The 21,375-nt window shown below is 36.4% G+C and overlaps 1 protein-coding gene across 5 annotated transcripts in view; it reads left to right on the forward strand.

Moving 5' to 3' along the window:
• Window positions 1-21,375, forward strand: part of LOC138317669 (neprilysin-1-like) — a 66,040-nt gene that overhangs the window by 35,175 nt on the left and 9,490 nt on the right. For all 5 annotated transcript variants that reach the window (XM_069259497.1, XM_069259487.1, XM_069259523.1 and 2 more), the window contains 17 exons: window positions 43-194; window positions 2,905-2,967; window positions 3,227-3,388; window positions 3,875-3,958; window positions 4,313-4,521; window positions 4,773-4,952; window positions 6,212-6,298; window positions 7,670-7,803; window positions 13,220-13,313; window positions 13,505-13,633; window positions 15,171-15,269; window positions 15,648-15,725; window positions 15,864-15,967; window positions 18,449-18,507; window positions 19,523-19,574; window positions 20,260-20,327; window positions 20,621-20,751. In XM_069259497.1, the coding sequence (XP_069115598.1) occupies window positions 43-194; window positions 2,905-2,967; window positions 3,227-3,388; window positions 3,875-3,958; window positions 4,313-4,521; window positions 4,773-4,952; window positions 6,212-6,298; window positions 7,670-7,803; window positions 13,220-13,313; window positions 13,505-13,633; window positions 15,171-15,269; window positions 15,648-15,725; window positions 15,864-15,967; window positions 18,449-18,507; window positions 19,523-19,574; window positions 20,260-20,327; window positions 20,621-20,751 (1,885 nt within the window). The remainder of the gene's footprint in view (window positions 1-42; window positions 195-2,904; window positions 2,968-3,226; window positions 3,389-3,874; window positions 3,959-4,312; window positions 4,522-4,772; window positions 4,953-6,211; window positions 6,299-7,669; window positions 7,804-13,219; window positions 13,314-13,504; window positions 13,634-15,170; window positions 15,270-15,647; window positions 15,726-15,863; window positions 15,968-18,448; window positions 18,508-19,522; window positions 19,575-20,259; window positions 20,328-20,620; window positions 20,752-21,375) is intronic.

The raw sequence follows: 21,375 nt of genomic DNA on the forward strand, positions 1-21,375 counted from the left end.
AACAGTATTTAACCCCGTTTAACATTCCTCTAACTTCTACAGGCCAGCAGATATGGTTCAGAGACGCCAGAGAGGTTGGGTAGGACAGCGTACATATCTGGAGGTAGCCTTACTAGTCAGTTGTGGAGTATTACTATGTATAACTGTTATTCTGATTATTATCGAGGCTGTACGACAGGAGCATCTGGACAATGGTGAGTACGCAAGTTTCCGCTTTAAGAAAACGCTAATGGGAAAATATGGAGTCAAGTGATATTTTGAGTTGTGTGACAGTGTTATCTGTGTGACAATTGTGATGTCTTAAAATATATATTTAACAAAGAGTTAAAGTATACCTCACTCGCATGCTGAACTTTGACCTAATAGCCATCGCTATTGGAAGTCCTCATGCTTTCACATGTTTTGTTGATGTTTACCCCGTAATAGACTATTTAAATGGTTTTGATACGATATATGTTAATATCTGTTTTAACTTTATAAATTTATTTCAAAATTATTTAGAATCTTGTTTGTTTGTCACAGTGCAGCGAGTTTAACAAATTTTCGAAAAGTCAGATTAAAATCTTCAATTTGATACAGTTAGAAAAAAAAATAGAATATTTGTTTTAGCTCTTTTTGAAATCGCGTAGGTAGGACAGATTTTAACAATGTTTTTTTTTAGGTAGGGGGTGATTACAGGGGCAGAAACCTCATTTCCTATCTAAACAGGGGAATCTCTACACTCGAACATAAAATGCTCATGCTCAAGATGGCGGACGTAAAAAAATATCAAGTATCTGTTAAAGGAAAGAAAATGTATATTAATAACACAGTGCGTCGTTGGATACTTACTTCACTGGACTAATTTTACAGCATATATCCTACCATTGTTGTAAGTGTCTTAATATTGCGACATCATTTTGTATTTATGGGATAATGTACATACGTACTTCAGCAATGTGCGTACATCTTTCTTTATATAACGGTACACGTGACGTACGCCGCGGCGTGCCATTCTGCAACAAACTGTACGTTTTGGATTCTGTAATATACATTTTGGACCTTCTAAAAAGGCAGAAACTGGTGCCACCATTATATAAATATGTCATTCGACCACAGTTAGAATATGATATTACAGTCTGGAGTCTATTGCTTCATAAGGATATTTAGCAACTAGAAAATGTGCAACGTCAGGTCACCAAACTAGTAAAAGGACTTTCCAACTTACCCTATTCAAACCGATTACGTCAACTTGGATTACCATCTCTAGAGTACAGACGTAAAAAAAGCTGATGCTCTACAAGTATTCAGAATTATTAATGGAATTGACATAACCAGTGATAGAGGTTGAAGCATGCTGACCAGATAGGACCATCACAGAACAAGGGGACACAATAAAATATTACTGAAACCTCATACGAGACTTAACATTCAGAAACATTCATTTGCAATAAGAGTGATCAGCGACTGGAACTCCTTACCTTCGGAAATTGTGAATGCCGAGTCCGTGAACAAATTCAAGACTCTCATAAACACGTATTGGAAGAACTGTGACATCAAGCTTTACCCTAGCTGCTATTGAAGACATTACTATAAGCAGGCTAGAAAACAAGGAACATATAGTATATATACTATATATAAATTATAGAACTGGATGTGCTCAAGCTTTCGTTAGTTCAAGTTTTTGAGTTTTGCGCAATTATAATTATGTACAGACTACAGATTTAAGTGGTCAAGAAGCGACACTCCTGAATTTCCACCTCGGGTAGAGATTTCACTGTCCTACATACAGGGTAGGGAAAGATCCTGTAAATTTTTATTAAGATAAATTATTGTACTTTAAGCTACGTTGAGATTTATCAAGCTTATAATAACACCAAGAGGTACCCTGTGGTACAAGCTATATTTAAAGTGAGCTATGGCAGGCTTGACTGATAATCACACAGAAAGTTACAATGTTATTTGATTGAATGTTTGGAATATTCAGACACTGACAATTTATACTTTTATCCAAAACAATAACCATTTAAACAACGTATTCAAACTCGAAGATGTCAACAAATGTGGCCGTCTTTCAAACTATGTTTCATCCCGGCAGCTGCTATATATAGAAGTCAGTCAAATCGCCGCACGTGCCAAAATTCTAAAATAAAACTGTTTCCCGTCAGTGCTGAATACATATACACATGTAGATACTATATAATAACAAAATGTCTTATTCAAGTGTCGCACACATTTTACAAAAGATATATAAATTACAATGGGTGGGCGAAGTGCAAGAGTGATTGGACGATCCACTACCGACAGTATGCTTAACCCCAATCACTCTATTTACGACAAATAAAATATAATTACATATAATAGTATGTATGCATGCATCATGGGTAATACAATTTACTTAATGAAACAGTACAGATGATTAAAGTAAAATACCAAGAATCGTCAATTTCACGTATTTTATATAAACAACTGGATAAGTATCCAACCAGTGGCGGATAAAGTACAAACGTTGTTGGGACACCACCTACCTACCATTCGTTACAACCCTACCACTGAATATGATAATTGTTTAAAAAAAAACATAATATATACATTTGTAATTGACATATACTCTAAATATCATAGTTTGAAGCGTCTCCTTTTCATAAAATTCATAATAAAAACAAAATGTTTCTTGTGCTGCATGGTTAAAAAGAGTCAGTTAAAATACTCGCAAAATAAAAAAAACATACAACAAAAATGTGCTGAGTGTATTCCGAAAACACTAATACAATACTGTATGCAGGTTGTAGGATAAAATAAAACAGGAATTGATAATCCTGATTCCAAAAAATGGTCGACAAGAAAATGTAAACTACAAGCCTTACAGATAGTATTTTACTCATATATGTGTGTAATTATATAGAGTATGTTTTTGTCCTATAGGTAGCGTGTCTCTGCTCGCCGCCACTAATTCAGTGTGTCTGTCACAGGAGTGTGTCAAAGCAGGTATCTATACCATTAGCAACATCTCCATGTTATAGTTTGAATTTTACTATTGGTGAAATTGGGCTGCGATTATACTGTTATTGAAAAGGGCCAGTTAATGTTCACCGACAGGAAATTGTTGTTTCACAGGGATAAAGGAATGTGTCGTTCATTTATTAAGTCTTTTTAAATTCTGTATCGTTTTTAGGAACTGATATGGTTGTGACAGACAAGCTAATATTTACATCACACCATGACGTATTGCAATTTAATGTTTCAGCGGCTAGATTACTACAGGGTATGAATCAGGAAGTTGATCCATGCAACAACTTCTTTGAGTACGCTTGTGGCTCTTGGAATAAAGTCAATGTTATACCCGACGATCGGCCCAGCTACAACACGTTTGCAAAGTTAAGGGATGAGCTTCATGTAACACTTAAAGGTACGTCACGTGATATAGCGTTAAGATTCCTCAGTTGATACCATACGTTTTATGGCCACAGAGGGATTTAATATCTATTTCGCCTGACTACGTACTTTCTTAACAGCATTTCATATCTAAAACTCCTAAAGGTAATGATTCTGAAAGCTGTTATTTTCAAAAGGCAAAAGAGTTCTGACAATGAACGAACGTCTTTTTGTAAGTTCTGGAAATGAACCAACGCCCTTTTGTAAATTTTGGCAATGAACCTTCGCCCTTTGATGACTTCTGATAATGAACCAACGCCTCTTAAAAGTAAGTTCTGGCATTTATGAAAGCCTCCATCCTTTAAAAAAAATATTTTTTCGTTATAGGTCAGTGTCCTTTTGTAGACAAATTCAAAAAACATTGGTATTGTTTTTTATAGAAAACTATAGTAGTAGTAGAAACTTTTATATTTAACCAATTTCCGGAGGGTAATGCTTCTACTTAAATTGTTATTTGTAGATTTATTGGAATCTCCGGTGACTCCTGAAGAATGTGAAGCCACACAGAAAGCTAAACACCTGTACCACTCGTGTATCAATGAAAGTAAGCGCTTAACAAATACCCTGTGCAAAGTTATTTCTATTTACCGAATAAATTTTTAAACAATATTGATTTTTTTTGTTCTAGCTGCGCCTCAAGATCTTTCAGATTAATTACAATTAAATCTTCCAAAGATTGTCCCTTTGTAATCAAGACATCGGGAAAATTAAAATCCCCCCTCTCTCTCCCTTTCTTTCGCTTTCTCGTGTAATCAATAAATTACTATCTCCCAGAGTTCATTGCGGTCCCCACATTCATGGGGAGCGCGATGCACCCTGGGGGAGATTGTCAATAAATATGAGATTTTGTATATATTTGATTGATTTATATTGGTTTTCTTATTTTCACACATTTTAGCATTGATAGAGGAAAGAGACTTAGAGCCAGCCATTAACTTAATCGGGGACTTAGGGGGATGGCCTGTGACCTATGAAAATGGCACGTGGCCGGAGGAGGAGTTTGACCTGACAGGACTACTCATAAAACTACGTATGTACAACAACAAGATATTGGTTGACCAATGGGTTAGTGCAGACGACAAGAACTCGAACGTCAATATAATCCAGGTAGGCAAACAATTGGACACATGGAAATGGACAAGTGAAAACAATAACCGTACATGTACATTGGCATGTGACAGAAGGAGCTTTACGAAAATGTTCTATGCTAGAATGTTACCAATGGTTAACGAATTCACAACGCTGCATTTATACTGCTGGCCTAAGTTACCAACATTTACACTACAAATGCATCTGTTTGTTTACCAAAATCTTATCAGTCTGACCTAGCATCACCAACACCTTTTTTTACCATATAGTTTGATCAACCCGACCTAGGAATGCCGTCCAGGGACTATTATACCAAAGGTCGACACGACCCGGATGTAGTAGTGTATGAAGATTTCGCCGTGGCTGTTGCAATGGTTTTTGGCGCTAATAAAACTATTGCTGAAAACGATGTTCGAGAAATGGTAGACCTTGAAATAAGACTAGCAAACGTAAGTACGACAATCAGAAGGGTGAGGTCACCCATTTCAGAAACTAAATAAATGGTAACGAAGCTCTAGGAAGACACCCAGTGTTCACATTCACCTTGTGATAATGCCGCGGGTCTTCTATTTACAGTCTCGATGTCCGATACTTGAAGTTAACACCTGTATTTTAGTTCTTTTCTATGGTAAAGCCCTCGTTCTCACAGACATAATACCTTTTTTGTCATTGTTTTTAAAAAATATCATTTCCAATAGCCATATTGGACGCCGAGAGATGGACTTGGTCTCAATTCCTATGTTACATTTGTAATCTGAATGTTTAAGTATTAAAACAGAATTTTAGTTTGTTAGTATGTTTATACTACCTGTTTTGTGGAACTTTCAGGTCATCTGACCCGATTGTATTGGCCTATTGTCACCACGCATCGTCCGTCGTCGTGCGCCGTCCGCCATGTGTAGACTATTCATTCAAACGACTTCTTCTCAATAACCGAAATGCCTATGGTACTGATATTTGGCATGTAGAATGCTGGAATGAAGGGCTACCAAGTTTGTTTAAATGAATGACCTTGATCTTCATTCAATGTCACAGGGATCAAATAGGCTAATTTCTTTAAACGACCTCTTGTGAATAATTAAGAGGCCTAGATACCTCATATTCAATCTGTGACGCGTGCTGGGATGAAGAGCTACCACGTTTATTCAAATGAATTACCTTAACATTCATTTAAGGTCACAGGGATCTTTAACCGACTTCTTGTGAATAATTAAGAGGCCTAGATACCTCATATTCAGTCTGTGACATGCTGGGATGAAGAGCTACCACGTTTATTCAAACGAATGACCTTGGAATTCATTCAAGGGCACTGATCAGATAGGCTAAAATCTTTAAACAACTTCTTATGAAATTGAAAATATAGCATGGTGGGGATCAAGGGACTTCATGTTTATTGAAATGAATGACCATGCCCTTCATGCAAGGTCTAATATATCGGAACCAGAACTTCTTCTTTTTAAAGAGTTTTTTTTTTGCATTTCCTTAGTTGTTTGCCACTTCTTTTCTATTTGAGGTGTTGTATTGTGCCAATAGTCAGATGACCGTTAAGTCCCATAGGCCTCTTAGTAAATTTATGACTCATAAGTTATTTCGACATTTTTACTGCGTCATATTGGGTAAGCATCAACATTGACGTTATATGCAAGGATAACAAGATATTTATTTTAATAATCATATTACATTGCCTTTATGTTTCTATATATAACAGATCACAGTTCCCCAGGTAGATCGGAGAGATAATGAGAAATTGTACAACAGGATGACAGTGATGGAGCTCCAACAAATCGTACCAGGAGTAAGTTACACATGGGTAGGGGGCGATGTTAGGGGAAGCTTTCATGTCAAAAAGATAACATTCGAAAACAAATAGGAACATCTGAGTGGGCAAGGTATCATTGGTCAGATCTTATATCATGCAATATACACTTTTGTTACAACGATCATATTTTGTCAACGGAAATGCTAGTCGTATTTATAGTCCTTGCAACGACACCAATGTTTATTATAAAACATAAATTACATTTACCGTACATGTAAGACGGTTACCGTACATCAGCATGCATATATCCATAAGACTTAGTGTTTTCATTTACGTATCTCGGACAAAAAATTGCATAGGAGGTTTATATGGACAGTCATTCTTTAAAGTTGTATGATCTATAACTTTCGATTTTTTTGTCATAGTGAAAAATGTTTAAGTGTTATACATATTTTTCTCCGTCTATCTGAGTTTTAAACTTTATAATTTTACCACTTTTTATAAAGTTGCAGAACTGTAAGTATTTTAAATTACAAAAATAAAAAAAATCTTTTTAACGTGTACACGTGAAAATTAGGCTCGAATGATGCCGAACCATTCCGAACTCTTCCGAACATCATCGCGGCAATCTAGAAGTAACACGAGAGTTGTGAAACCAAGAGAAATGTTAACATTTTTTTCATAAACAAAACATTTGGTAGATCTCAGCAGACTGGATCTACAAACAAAATTATGCTCGCACATTACAATATTTGATACAAACACAATATTTTACGGCAATGTGTGAATTTGTTGTTTCAAATACTCATTCTGTGGACAAATACCAGCATGATTTGCTCATATTAGCCAGAAGGAAAACGTTAACAAACATATGTGCGCTTACGTTAGTTACCTGGCTCACCACGTGCAGGTTGACGTCTGTCACGTGATACTATTCGGAATCCGACAAAACCCGAAGTCACTGAACATGGCGGTGATTGAAGGCGCTTTAATAAAATCTAGGGGTATGTGGTCCCTAGATTCCGGCCCTCGTATAGGCCGACATATGCTTTTGGGGAACTAAATCATCAAGTTGTGAATGTTTAAATACCAAATGTTTAATTTCGTTACAGTGAAATCTGCATAAAATATAACTTTGAGTAAAAGTTTTGTGGATTCTTATTTTAGTAAAACAGTGCTTGTAAATTCTCTCAAGGTCAAAAGTATAGGAATTTGAGCGTTTTAATTGTTCAAGAGGTACACACTAGTGATGTCCACTAAATAATGTGCCATCTATTGTTAAGAGACTACATTAAACAAATTTACTGTGTAAACTCTCTTCTTTTCTACTTAAAAAATATCCCAGATACTTTGTAAATCTATAACATCCCCTTTTATTGACATTATTTTACCTGTGTTTCGTCACAGTTTGAATGGATGCGATACCTGAGAGCGATCTTTGACCAGGTGAACATTACTATCACTGAGTTGGAAGAGGTCGTAGTTTACGCCCCTGAGTACCTTAAACAAATGGTGGAAATTATCAACGAAACTCCTGGAAGGTAACTTACCCGTTATGAAATTTCTTTTTCTTTTATGCAATATGTGTCAATGTTATCGTTAATTCAGCCGTGAAATGAAATCACAACGACAACTCAATTATCGAGTTGGTGAATTTATGAACAGCATTTGTGTAATAATCAATAGGAGAAAATATGCATTTTTATCCCATAGCTATGCATGGTTCACAATGGACAAGTCATGCGATAAACTACCTAGTATTTGGTTATCGATTATGTTTACATACTCCAGTGCATTGGGATGTGTAAACATAATCTTAATTAATATCAGAATATTGGTTCTCTATTTAGCCATTTTTTTTATAGCGGAAAGATATTTTGTTTTATGCGATGGGATATTCCCAGAAATTAAACGAAATCACTGATCAGCACTGTACGATGGAGATATCTAAGTTATCGGAGAAACAAGTTCTCCGACGCGTGACTGTTATTAATTATATTTATCTAAACTATCGTTAGTTAATTTTTAATTTCGAAAAGAAAGCGCGTGTATTTTTCAGAATAAAAAAATCAACTAACTCGAGTTTGATAAGCTTAATAAACAACAGTCACTTGTTGGAGAAACTCAATATTTATTTTTACATTTAGTATTTATCATTTTGATGATGTCATTCCTATAACATTCCAGATTAAACACTTACTAAACATTTAGTGGTAAATACTTGTGTAGTATGAAATCTATTTAGCAGTGACTAGGCAAAATCATAGATTTTTTACATTATCTAATTGTTTTAATTATGTATTCCCGTGAGCATTCATTTCCTCACTCACTTAGTGAAAGCATGTAGATTACATGTTACGCCTATACGGTCGAGGAACGTCGCTGTATCAGTGCCAATTTATTAGCGTTACAAGGTAGAATGTACAATTAGGCCAGTGTGTCAGTCTGTGTTTACAAATTATCTTAATTGCGTATCAAGTTCATACACGGAAACACATTGTTCATGATTGATCGTGTATGCTTTATGCAATTAGACGGCGTTCGATTATTGGTTCACCATTAAATCAAGCTATATTATAACGATAAGTCTGTCTAGCTTGGATAAGAAAAAATATGGATTCTCCTTTGTTTGTTTACAAACATTATATAGACTGATTTCAGAGTAGCTGTAAATCGCGAGCCTAAATAGCCGTGAACAAGTCATTGAGCTAGAAAACGCGAAATCATATCGTTTCGAAAATAAGCTGGTTAACATAAAATATGTCTTAGCCCTATTCAATGTGTAGCATGGGTGCGTTATTGTACGTGTGCTGTTATTGTTAACGTTAGTCAGAAGCTTAATTGTTAGGGCAGCATACAATGTAAGCGTTTCGATGACTTTGAGTACTTTACACCTCATATTACACTTGAGGAGTTCCGAGATGATTTCCAGGATTACCGCAAGGGATGCTACTTTCTCTCACAGTATAAGAGGCTGTGAGCTGCCGGATTGTTCATCATTTGGTCCTGAATGTCGAGCTGTTAACATCGACAAGGTAGTAGGTAATGGCACTGAAAGGTAGAAGTCTTGCCTTGGTCAGTATCATACCCGAGGGACGGGACCAGTAGTAGCTTGCCTGCAATGCTGGCACAAGGAATCAGTAAGAAGTTGACCTTGCACCTTATACATATATGGCTTGTGGCTCATGTTGTCTCCATCTGTTATCTCCCTTAGAAGAGATTCAGCATGTTGGACCTTAATGTGTATTTATATGGTAAACTTTTCGAAAAGGAACAAAGTCTGAACATCATTGCTTAGCTTTCCATACACTGGCCATTATAGACTTGTTCACTCCTGTCTCGTCCACTGTGTCTGGTCTAACCGATCAGGATCAAGAATTGGTTCTTAGCTAATCCTACAGAGAAGATTGTAGTCACATGCCTACCTTATGTTTTGGACCAGTTTCTGCAAGATAAGGTTTCTGTCATTCGAATCTACGGAACATGCGTAGTTTTAGGCTAGGCTCAGAAACGCAAAAACAAGAGTTCTCCGGAGCTGGTCATGTGCTGCCACCACAGCCCTTTACTTCAAGCTGTTTGCATTAGAACATACATGGTCTATCCTTGAAAACACGGGCTGACTGAACAGAGAAGATTTCTTTTTCCTCGGTTGTGCCCTCTCAAGAGTCGCACAGCACATCGGTATTGACTGTATTCTTATTTACTCTCTTAGTGTAGGAAATAATAGAATCCTGAGTCGTTTCGTGTAACGAGGGCCTTAGTATCCCTTTTCATGTGTCCCTTATGCCTTATCTTTTTTCTCAAACTTTGCCAGTTTGGAGATAGATACTCTCCTAACTAAGTGCAGTATTGGGGATATATCTGGTGGAAATCAGTGCAGTTGTCTAATCCCGGATCTTCTTAGTCCCCAGCTCCTAGAAGCCTATTATAGACTTTAGTGTCCTCAATCATTGTGTGATTTAACCACACTTCAATACGGATACACTCCATGACATCATCGCCATGTGTCTCTGAAGATGGGTGCCTTGTCTATCAACTATATGGAAGCATATTCCATTTACCTACCAAACGGTCATCTTGGAATTTCTTGATCTTGATCTGACCACTTTCCATTTGGTGTTCCTCAATTACTTCTAGCAGTAATGGATTACTTGCGTAGTCGCGTAGTTGATGTTCACATCTACTTCGACGACCCCTTGCAATTACATATGTATACATAAAAACCCTAATAAAAAGGGCAACCGCTTTTGTATCGCCTTGATTGTTAACTACTATTATATCCTTTGAGGTGCTGTATTGTGCCAATAGTGAGATGACCGTTTAGGCCCATGGACTTCTTGTTAAAGCATCATTCATTGATGTTGTCTGTCGGCCATCCTCCCAATAAAATGAACTGCATTTGTGGCTAGCTCTGGATGCAATATCTTAGGACTGGTTAGAGATTCTAGCTTTTGCGTTCCCTCCATTCAATGTAATGGGTCTTATTGTGTTCCAAAATAGCAAGGAATCTTGTTCCTTGCTTCTATGACCCTAAGAGGCCTCTTCAACAATGGTTTCCTTATCAACTCCAGCTACTGGTGTAGACATCTACGATAAGGTTACCATACCTTCAATATATAAGCTAAGGTCTTGTCAGCTTCATCCTTCTCCTGATAGACTACACTTCCTCACATCGAGGCTACCTTCTTACAGCTCACTCAGGAGAGCTTTTCTCGAGTGATTGCCTCACGCATTACCAGAGCAATAAGGTCTTCTGTCCTGTCATGTTCGACTCCCGGGTTTGTGTATCAGTAAGGAAGCTTATCCTATTTCAGCAACTTTCCTTGATTGCATCTTTTCAAGGATGAGGTCCTTTCTCTAGGAAACATTTAAGGTTATTGATCGGTTATTGCCAATATTAAACTTTAGGCTGTTGAAGAGTGATATTCAACGTTTTAACTAATATAAGAGTTAAGAGTTAAGATTTTTCTCAGACAATACACATTCCTTTCCTTAGTCATTTAAGTCGTCAAGAGTCAGTGCTTTGTTTTATCTATGGCTTTCTGTACTACCTACACAAAACGGGGGATATGGAATTCTCATTCCTGACTTTTTTCTCAGTAAGGCATTACAGATATTTCATCGACTACCATTCTATGATGGTTGTGCCCTATCATCTAAGAGGGTATTGCTTATTTGGCTCCTTCTGAAAACCTAATGTCCACTGCTATTTAGCATGGCCATTCATTTTTTTTTTTTTGTCCTCATCATATTAGGACTTGGCCCTTGGTGGCAGTTCAGTTTGTGGTTTGCCCATTTTGGTGCCTTTTGTCTACCCGATCCATGTGGATGTTGGTGATGTCTTAAAAGCCACACTTTTATCAAATTTATTTCCAGCTATGATCTCTTTGGTTACTGTTTGCGAGAGACGAATTCGCTATTGAAATTGGTCATTTAACTTTTTTCACGGGAGGTAAATTGAGCTTTTTCTTGTAAACCAATTTTACATAGGAAAGTACTTAGCTGGCCAATGTGATTTCCTACCCGCCTCCCCGTTTATCTCCCTTCTTTTCTGGTTTTGGCCATAGAAATATGAAAGGATGTGGCAAAAAGGAAGTGACAAACAGGAAGTGGTTCCCCTGTTGGAAGACCCTGGGATAATCTATTTTTAGAACTTGCGTTTCAAAGAGGCCTAATAGATTTGAAGAAACTATAATAAAATTGGCCAGGTGGGTATTTTTTCTAGGTAAATTGGTTTTTCCAAGAAGCCTCACACTCGTAGCCAGCAGTGACTATACAGTGTGTGTCGGCATACCCGTATAGCGACAGGCAGTCGTTGTTCTTGTTCAATGATGTGAAGGGCTGTCAGGTTTTGCGCTCTGTTTTAATAGGGGTTGTCTCCCTTCACCTAGTGTATTACAGTCAGTCATCTGTCTTATAACAAATATTTCACGGGTTGTACACAGAGCTTTGTATGGTATTACTCGTAGTAACCATCATTACTTTTACATATTACTGCTGTAGCATAGTTAGTGTTTCATATATTGGCACGAACTACCGCCCACTACTTTACAGAAATGTGATGTTTTAACTGTTGGTTGATGCCAACGATGTAGGTGTTGGTGCTGTTTTGGTGCGAGAAGGTACTGAACAAATTGACAATCCAGCTTGTTATTACTTGAAAAAAAAATGCAAACATCAGAGAAATGATTCCGCCATTGAGAATATTTAGCATTGATTCTTACCTCGAACTTTTGGATACAGTAATTAAATAAGGAAGATAACTCTTGTTGCTATATAATCAATACCTCCTGGGGTCATTTATCGTATTAAGGTCAACTACCTCTCTGGAAGATCTTTGTAGAAGTAAGAAGGTTCTGCAGTATTTTTGAATTATGATTTACGTGTACGTTGTAACTATACAAGCATAATATACTCCAGCAATGCAAGGGATAATCAGAACTGTTATTAGAGTTATGAAACTAGTTTATGCATTGTCAAGAATTGTACAAAGCGCTATCATATTTGATTGTGGGAGGTATTGTGACTTAATCTATGGACTGATACAACACATTGTGTCGATTTACTGCCTTGAAACTAACGATGACATTCATTATTGTGTAATTTTAAACAGTATAAGTTCGGAACCTGGAAGGATTCAGGATAATACACAAGCATTATTATACGGATACGTAACAATTTCAACTTGTGTATTATTCTTGTACCACCACCATTTACCAATATCTTAAAATATATCTGTATATTATTTCATGTATAATATAACATTATGTTTTGAATTTAGCAGCTGGTTTATCCTTTCTGTTATTATCATGTAACACTGGTTTATTTTAAAGATTATCTGTAGTGTTATATGCTTGTTTTTTAAAAGGATGTCAAATAACTACTAGTCACATCACAAACTATTCAAATTACTATAAGTGATCAAGTTCGGTAGCAAACATGTCAGTCTTTTTGCAGAACGCTGGCAAATTACTTGATCTGGAGGATAATGATGAACAGAATGATGAATCTGCCCGCCAAATACAGAGATCTAAGAAAGGAGTATCATCGAGTAGGTACATTAAGGAAGTCATCCTCACTCTTGTTATAACGCTCTTTCAAATTTTCATACAATACAGATTCATACATCCTCCTCTTCCTCCTATACATCCTCCTCATCATCATTGTGATCATTGTGTATCTATACAAAATCTCATTATATTTAATGTAAAAAATTAAATGAATACTTTTTCATCTGAACAGCAAATATATGGATCTGAAGTGGAACGGTCCAGATGGCGCGATTGTGTTAGTTATGTGAACGACAACATGGGAAACGCTGTCGGCCGGTTGTTTGTGCAACAACATTTTGACGAACTGGCAAAGAAAGTGGTAAGTAAAATTTAGTAACATTGCACAGATTCAAATCTGACGCAAATGATGCTTAAATGCATGGCGATCTATCAGCCTGAGTTACAAGTATGATGCATCATCTATGTAACAAAACCTATGTTAGCAAACTGTTTAAATAAATATATATATAATATGATAGGGAAGTGATTTTGAACTAAATCGTATTATAATATGACTGGCGTTTTTGCTGTATTTTGATCTTAAAAGTATTCATCAACTGCGATATCAACCCTGAATACGCCGATTCCGGGATACAACATTCAGTCAGTTTAGTCATGTGACTTTCATCACCACGTGACTTAATTTAGGGCACATTTGAAACAAAATGGCGTCATATGTAATGATTGAACACGGGTGGAAAATTACATATCATGATAGAACATTTAACATTAATTATCAGAACATATTGTATTAAATTTAATCTAAATATGCACGAAAATTGAATTTAGACACTTTATACGAAAATGACATGTAAATTACGGCATCAAATGGAGCTGTCGCCTAGCAGTTGGAAATCAGCGGTATCTGACGTCTCACTCACAAATATTTCATAACTTACCTTGGTGCATTTTCCCAAAAATCGATAACAAATAAGAAACACAAAACATAACAGTTTATCTTAGTTCCGTTATCGAGCAAGTATTACCGACTATGACCTTTGCCAGGACATTGATATTCTCTGCCTAAGTGTCACCGCCATGACGGAAAAAAAGTGCCCTAATTTTTTCGCGGTCACATGACCATTAAACGTTTTCTACCTCCTACCCAGAAGAGTTCCTTGTATCCCGGAATCCGCGTATTAGGCGACGAAATTCACGCGAGATTACTGGACACAGACCAAATATCTTTCGCGAGTCCAGTAACCTGTGTCAAAAATAGATCAAGGTAAACTCCCTATATACATGTATGTGACTTCATAATTATTTTTGACGTCGAGTCGTACCAAAAATGTAGCTTAATGTGAATTTCCTAATTCAACGACGTCGGGATAATCTAGTGTGACGTCATTATTATAGTCGGGAACATGTGGCGGAAGGCAGCAAGTTTACTGCCATCAACGATGATCAACTGAAATCTTCAATTTTGTGGAAAACGTTCAAGAATGCCAAGACAAGCAGTTGATGCAACGATAAAATATTCCGGTTCTACCAGACTTAAACATTAGCGAGAGGCATTTGGATATTTACCATATACTACATGTAATGGATAAACTACCTTTGTATATAGAACATTTGCAAATATCATACCGTTTATTACAGTAAAGTCTTTTTGAAGAGCTGAGTTAATATCATGTAAATGTCCTATAATAAAACAATTATCGACCTATTTTCATGTGAATACAGTGAGTTATCAACCTTCGAAAATGATATAACCCTCGGCCGCCTCTGACCTCGGGATATATCACTTACTCGGGTTGACAACTCACCGTATCCACATGAAAATAGGTCGATAACTGTATATGATTGTCCTGTGTAACTGAATTATATTCTCTAGTATAACGGTATTTTTTCCAAAGGCACTTGATATGATACATGACATCAGGATCGCTTTCAACGAGCTCCTACATGAAGTCGACTGGATGGACGAGTACACTCGCAAAGTAGCAGAAGAAAAGGTGAATTAATACATATAGATTTCTAAAACCAAAATCTGAAAAAGTAATCTTTATAAAACACACACGTTTCTATGTAATATATCGCCTCAGGATTATACAGTTCACTTCATCAATTATATACACAGTGTATTTAACATCAAATTTAATATCATTTGCCTATAAATATGGTCAGAAATGGAAAAAGGTTTTACTAATGATACCAATACCCATATCTCGTTAGATGTAAACTGAAAACACTACCAGACGTCACTCACAATTAAAACAATTTTGACGATGATCAAAGACGCCGCAGCCTGTTAGTAGTTAGCATTAAGCCGTTTGTGGGAGTTTGCCTGTTGGTTTGTTTTGTTTCCTATTTCGATATTTTATGTTTAACAGGCTGATGCGATAGTGGAAACGATCGGTTACCCGCCCTACATCCTAAACGACACAGCTCTGGACGAGGACTACAGAAATGTAAGTACTTAGTGCATCAAGTGACTCAACACAGACAGCTAAGAAGACATTTCTAGACTACTGATTGAGTTTACCGCCGTATAAATCCTAGTAAAATCAATGATTATCCTGACTAATGATTTGTTTTTTTACTTTCAGGTTTATTTCCATTCTGATAAATACTTTGAAAATGTCCTAGAAAATATCAAGAGTATAGCCCTGGCTACTATGGCTAAACTACGGGAGCCAGTCGATAAGACGAGGTAGGATATGTGCATGTGACGATTTGTAATCACCTAGGTCTTTGCAGGCTTTACATATACAATGGAACCGCAATAATACCGACGCCGATATTCCGGAAAACTCATAATTCGGACCGAATGCCAGGGAACGGATTTCCATAACGTTATTTATACTCACTAGTCCGGAAATTCGAAATCCGAAACTCCATCTGGGGGACAGAACGAAGGTGTCCGGATTATCGAGGGTCTACTGTACACAGCGTCAAAATTTAGGCACCACGCTATTTCATTTTAGATACAGACAAACTTCAAATTTACCAATAAACAAACAACCTGTTTTGTATACATTATTTGTTGATTTTTAGGATATAATGGTACATATAGTGTCTCAATTAATTTACTTAAACACAGATATTGTTAAATTAAGACATGAAGAAATGCAGGAAAACAACTTTACGAAATTGCAAAATAAGATGGCTTAATAAGTAAGGTCATTATAAAAATTAGAGATTTAATTTCATTCCAACAAATAATATACGTTAGGCCTAAAGTACTCATATTAAGCCTGTAGCATGCTGGGATGAGGAGCTACCAATATTGTGGAAATGAATAACCTTGACCCACTTTCAAGGTCACAGGGGTAAAAAAGCGAAAATCTTTGAACGACTTCTTCTCGATAATCGTAAGGCCCCGAAGTACTCATATTTAAGCTATGGCATGCTAGGATAAAAGGCTACCAAAGTTGCGAAAATGAATTACCTCGACTACTTTCAAGGTCACAAGGGTCAAATAGGCTAAAATATTTGAACAACTTCTTCTTACCAACCTAAAAGCCCAATGTGCTCATATTTTGTCTGTTGCATGCTGGAATGAAGGGCTACCTAAGCTGTGAAAATGAATGACCTTGACCTACTTTCAAGGTCACAGGGGTCAAATAAGCTAAGCCTTTGAAGCACTCCGGGATGTTAGTTAATGGTTGTCAAAATTGGGGGAGTAATACTCTTTCTAAGATGATATTCTGGTATTGGAGATCGTTCAGTAGAGATTCAACCTACAAAAACAAGTAACAAAACCCAGACCATTACGAACCCACCACCGACCACATGGTCCGATGTTTCTCCGATGGTATGTAGTTTTTTCGTTCCCTCTGCACACTCGTGCAAGCACCGGTAATGTTGAACCAACTTTAATTCGACTATTGACTAGACACAACGCAATGAAAGACATTCATGACAGCTTTAATAACCTGCGGAGACGTCATTGTCTTATTAACTCCAACATTTTGCCGTCTCTTACCTTTTGATAGCATTAGTCTTGCCATGTTGACCAATACATTATTAAATGCGACTTTGTGTCATATAAAAGACTTTCTAGAACATGGATGTAACACATTATAGAGACCGGAGAACCAAATGATTTCCCTATATACGATATGTTAACGTTTGGCGCTGTCCAGGTTAAATGGAGTTTTTGAATAATGACATCTCGCATACATGTGAATACAAAGAAATAGGGATCTACCATCTTGCTAAACTTTTATGTACGGGTGCTATTTCATGTTGAATTCCGCACCAAAAATTGACCAAGATATTCATGAAATCCAATATTGATCATTTCCCCCTGTCAGAAACACACTTGGTAACTTGATAGAGTTTTAAAAATTCTTTACATATTTTACATCTATCTAAAGGTATTGCCCAACCCACACATTAAACATTTGAAACTGATGCGCCCTGAATACCCAATCAGCAGGCCCCGAAACATCCATCTCTCTATGAAATCTTGTGCCCAAAAGGGGATTTCCATGAACCTATTTTTGGTTTGATTCTGCGGTCCCTGCTAAACATGCGTTTGGTGCAGGTGGTGCCTATTGTACTGAACGTACTCCGGTATAGACGGCTACAATAGTAATATACCTTAATGATTAACGGTCATACGACAGCCTTCCGAAATAATTTTCCAAATTATTACCAATAAAATTTACTGGTACTTAACTTTTGACGCGGTGTATAGATTGAACATCACTTTTAGCATTCAAATTGTAATTAATTCGCTAAAGAAAGAAAAAAAGTATACTTTGTTGTTCACAATTAGAAAAATAACTATACATACAAAATGTATACAAGAAATAAAAACAATAACGACTGCCTAACGTTAGACGAAGTGAGCTCTTCAGACTCTTCCTTCGATGGAGCGAAAACGATAACGTTAGTCAGTCGTTAATGTTGTTATTTCTTGTTAATGTTTTTCGTCTGTAAGGATTTTTCTTCAAATTTATTATACAAAAATGTGTTTATATGCTACATATATATGGATTTATTCATATCCTTCTACATCTTCCATAGTGGTAGTATTTCTCAGTGTCATGGTCGCGTACTGTCCATCTAATGATAGTTTAGTCACGTTATAATCGGTGTTAATGGCTCCTAACGCTGTAGCCACGGCGTATGAAAATTCAATAATGAAAAAAAAGTATGTATGTATAATTGATTTCTGTTTCAGTTGGTCCACGACGCCGGCCATTGTCAACGCCTTTTACAGTTCAACAAAAAATCAGATTAGTACGTCCAATAACCAGCTGGTCTCGGAATAGATATATAGTAGATACGTCCAGTAAATAGTCCTCTAGTAACTTTTCCTGATTTGCCGTCTGATTTACAATGAGGTGTGGGTACATCTACATTGAAAGTTATCCCTGGAATATAGAGGATGAGTAGACTGTGTCTTCGATTAAAACAATGTCATTATCAGAATATAGGTTTGATCTTCGGAAAGGATATATAAATGGAAAACAATACCAAACTGTTTTTGTTTTTGTTTTCATGTTTTATGTTATCTTAGTTATTTAAGCAGGATTGTCAATACATTTTTGGTTTAAATAGATATAGTAAAATTACAAAAAACGAACGGATATTCTTCATAGACGCTGGAAAATATTTTCCAAAAAGGATATTGAGAATAATGCTAATTATTTAATTTGAATAACTCAAATAGGTACTCAATATCAATATCATCAAACTAATGTCAACCGTCTTTTTTTATATAATGTCCAAACCATCACATTCTAGCATGGCACGGTACATGGATCGAAATTATTATTCGGAATCTATATACTTACCTTGTCATTAAAGCAGTATCAAAGTTTATGTTATTCGCTAGTTAAACATAAAACCGTTGAGCGTATGCTATGTACTGACTGTCTTTTCTCCCATACTTGGCAGGGTTATCCCGCGGTTGCTAGGGAAAAGATAACTCTGTCTTTTACCGGGGTAAGGAAAAGACAGCTCACACGCGCTAGATTGTGACGTCATCATACAAATGCGGCGACCATTTTTACGCACAGCGACGTTCTGCACCATTTCTCGTTAAAGTATGGGAGAAAAAGAATCAAACATGGGCCTGTCAGGTGGACAGGGATATCTCAACCCTCGTGAAATATTTTGACCATCAACCCTCGGCAAGCCTCGGGTTGACCAGCCAAAATCTTTCATTCGGGTTGAGATATCACTGTCTACCTGATAGGCCCATGTAAGATTCTATTAGTCTTAATTAACGTTTAGTTGACTTTTTTTTCAGTGTTCCCTGCAGGCATTCTGCAACCTCCCTTTTATAACAAAGGCTATCCAAAGTAAGTATCTTGTTATGTACAATGAATCCTTTAATTGTTATGTTAAAGATGCTCCACCGCCGACAGAAAATAAATTATTTTCATCATTTGAACAATGATTGGTGTTTAATCGTGTATATAAATGTGTGTGTCTAATTAAGACAAAAAATATATAAAATAATTTATTTTGCTTTTGGTGCATGCGAAGTCAGAACTTCATTCTATATAGAACAAACATAGTGTAATACCACGGAATTTTTTCCGGATGCAATTAATTATTTATAATATTTTTAACTTGAAGTGAAATTAGAAACACAAATTTTTCAATGTTGGTAATGGTGTAAAGTAAGTAACTTTTGTAACAGAAAAAAACACTTAATCGTCTGTTCCTGTTTTTGATAGAGAAACAATACCATTTGGCAGCGGTGGAGCATCTTTAATGGAGCCTACATGAAATCGGCTATAAAGAAAGTCATTTGGATAAGCAAAATCGCCATTGAACTTCGATCTTAGACTTTCATTTCAATGACAATTCATACACTTTTCTTCCTTTGTGTTATTATCCTATCTGGTCATTTGTCAGATGACAGAGGACACATTATATCAGTAATCTTTTTCACTCACGATATCATTACATAAACATTAAAAAAAGGAGCATGGTCACAATTGAAAATCTAATTCTTTGAAATGGTTTACACATTTACAGGTCGTTGAATTATGGCGGAATTGGCATGGTGATCGGACACGAAATTACACACGGATTTGATGACAGAGGTGACTTCATGTACATACTTAAGGCCGTATCAACAGCGTAAATGACATATGTTGATTAAATGGTTTGGCATAAAGAACATTTTTTTTTTAAATGTACTGCTGGAAGACTATCTTCTTAATCTTTATTAAACGATATTTGTATTTTTCAATAGCGGTCATTGTAATATACTGCGCATATATTATATTATATGTTACACAACAATTTCCAAATCCTTACATATACTATTCATTCCAACAGCGTAACTGGTAACAATTCGCGTATCATCTATGTACTTAATCTGTATGTTCCTCAGGTCGGCAGTTTGACAAGGATGGGAACCTAAAACAATGGTGGGATGATGTTGTCATCGAGCGATTCAAAAACCAGACAAGCTGCATTGTGGAACAGTACAGCAACTATACAATGCCCGGGATAGGCATACCAGTAGGCCATTACTATTTTGTTATAACATTTTTTCCCCAAATAATTGTATTAATTCGCGTACCGCGTTATACCTGATATCGTTTGTGCGGGACTAGTATCGATCTATAGTGGTGACGGAACGTAAATAGTAAATATCTGTATAATCTTCCCGCTGCAATGACGTTAGCGCGGGATCTAATCTTTTGACATTAATCCATCTCAAATGAAAACGATAGTCCCGCACACACGTTATCGGGTATCACGTGGTACACGAATTATTCCCATTCTGGTAACGTCTTTTATGCAAAATACGTAATTCAATTAATTTTATATGTTCTAGTTTTATATTGATTTAGATTGTAGTCTTACATGCCTGCCATGGGGAAGGCTATGTATAAGTATAGGATAAAATACAAGTTGGTGTAACATAAGAAAATTAATTGTAATTCTCTCCCTTCGTCAAAGTATATGTAGGTACGCGAATGAAAAAAGAATGAGAAATGCTCATTCTAATTAACAGCAACAATTTAACCCTATTTCCGGTTTTGAATTTGAAGTCTTAAAGAATTTTCAGTCAGTGATTTCGTTGACAGATAGATCTTTCGTTTGTTATAAAACACTTAGAAAAAAATCAGAAAATACATC

This window comes from Argopecten irradians, chromosome 1 (assembly GCF_041381155.1).
Source record: "Argopecten irradians isolate NY chromosome 1, Ai_NY, whole genome shotgun sequence".
NCBI lineage: Eukaryota > Metazoa > Mollusca > Bivalvia > Pectinida > Pectinidae > Argopecten > Argopecten irradians.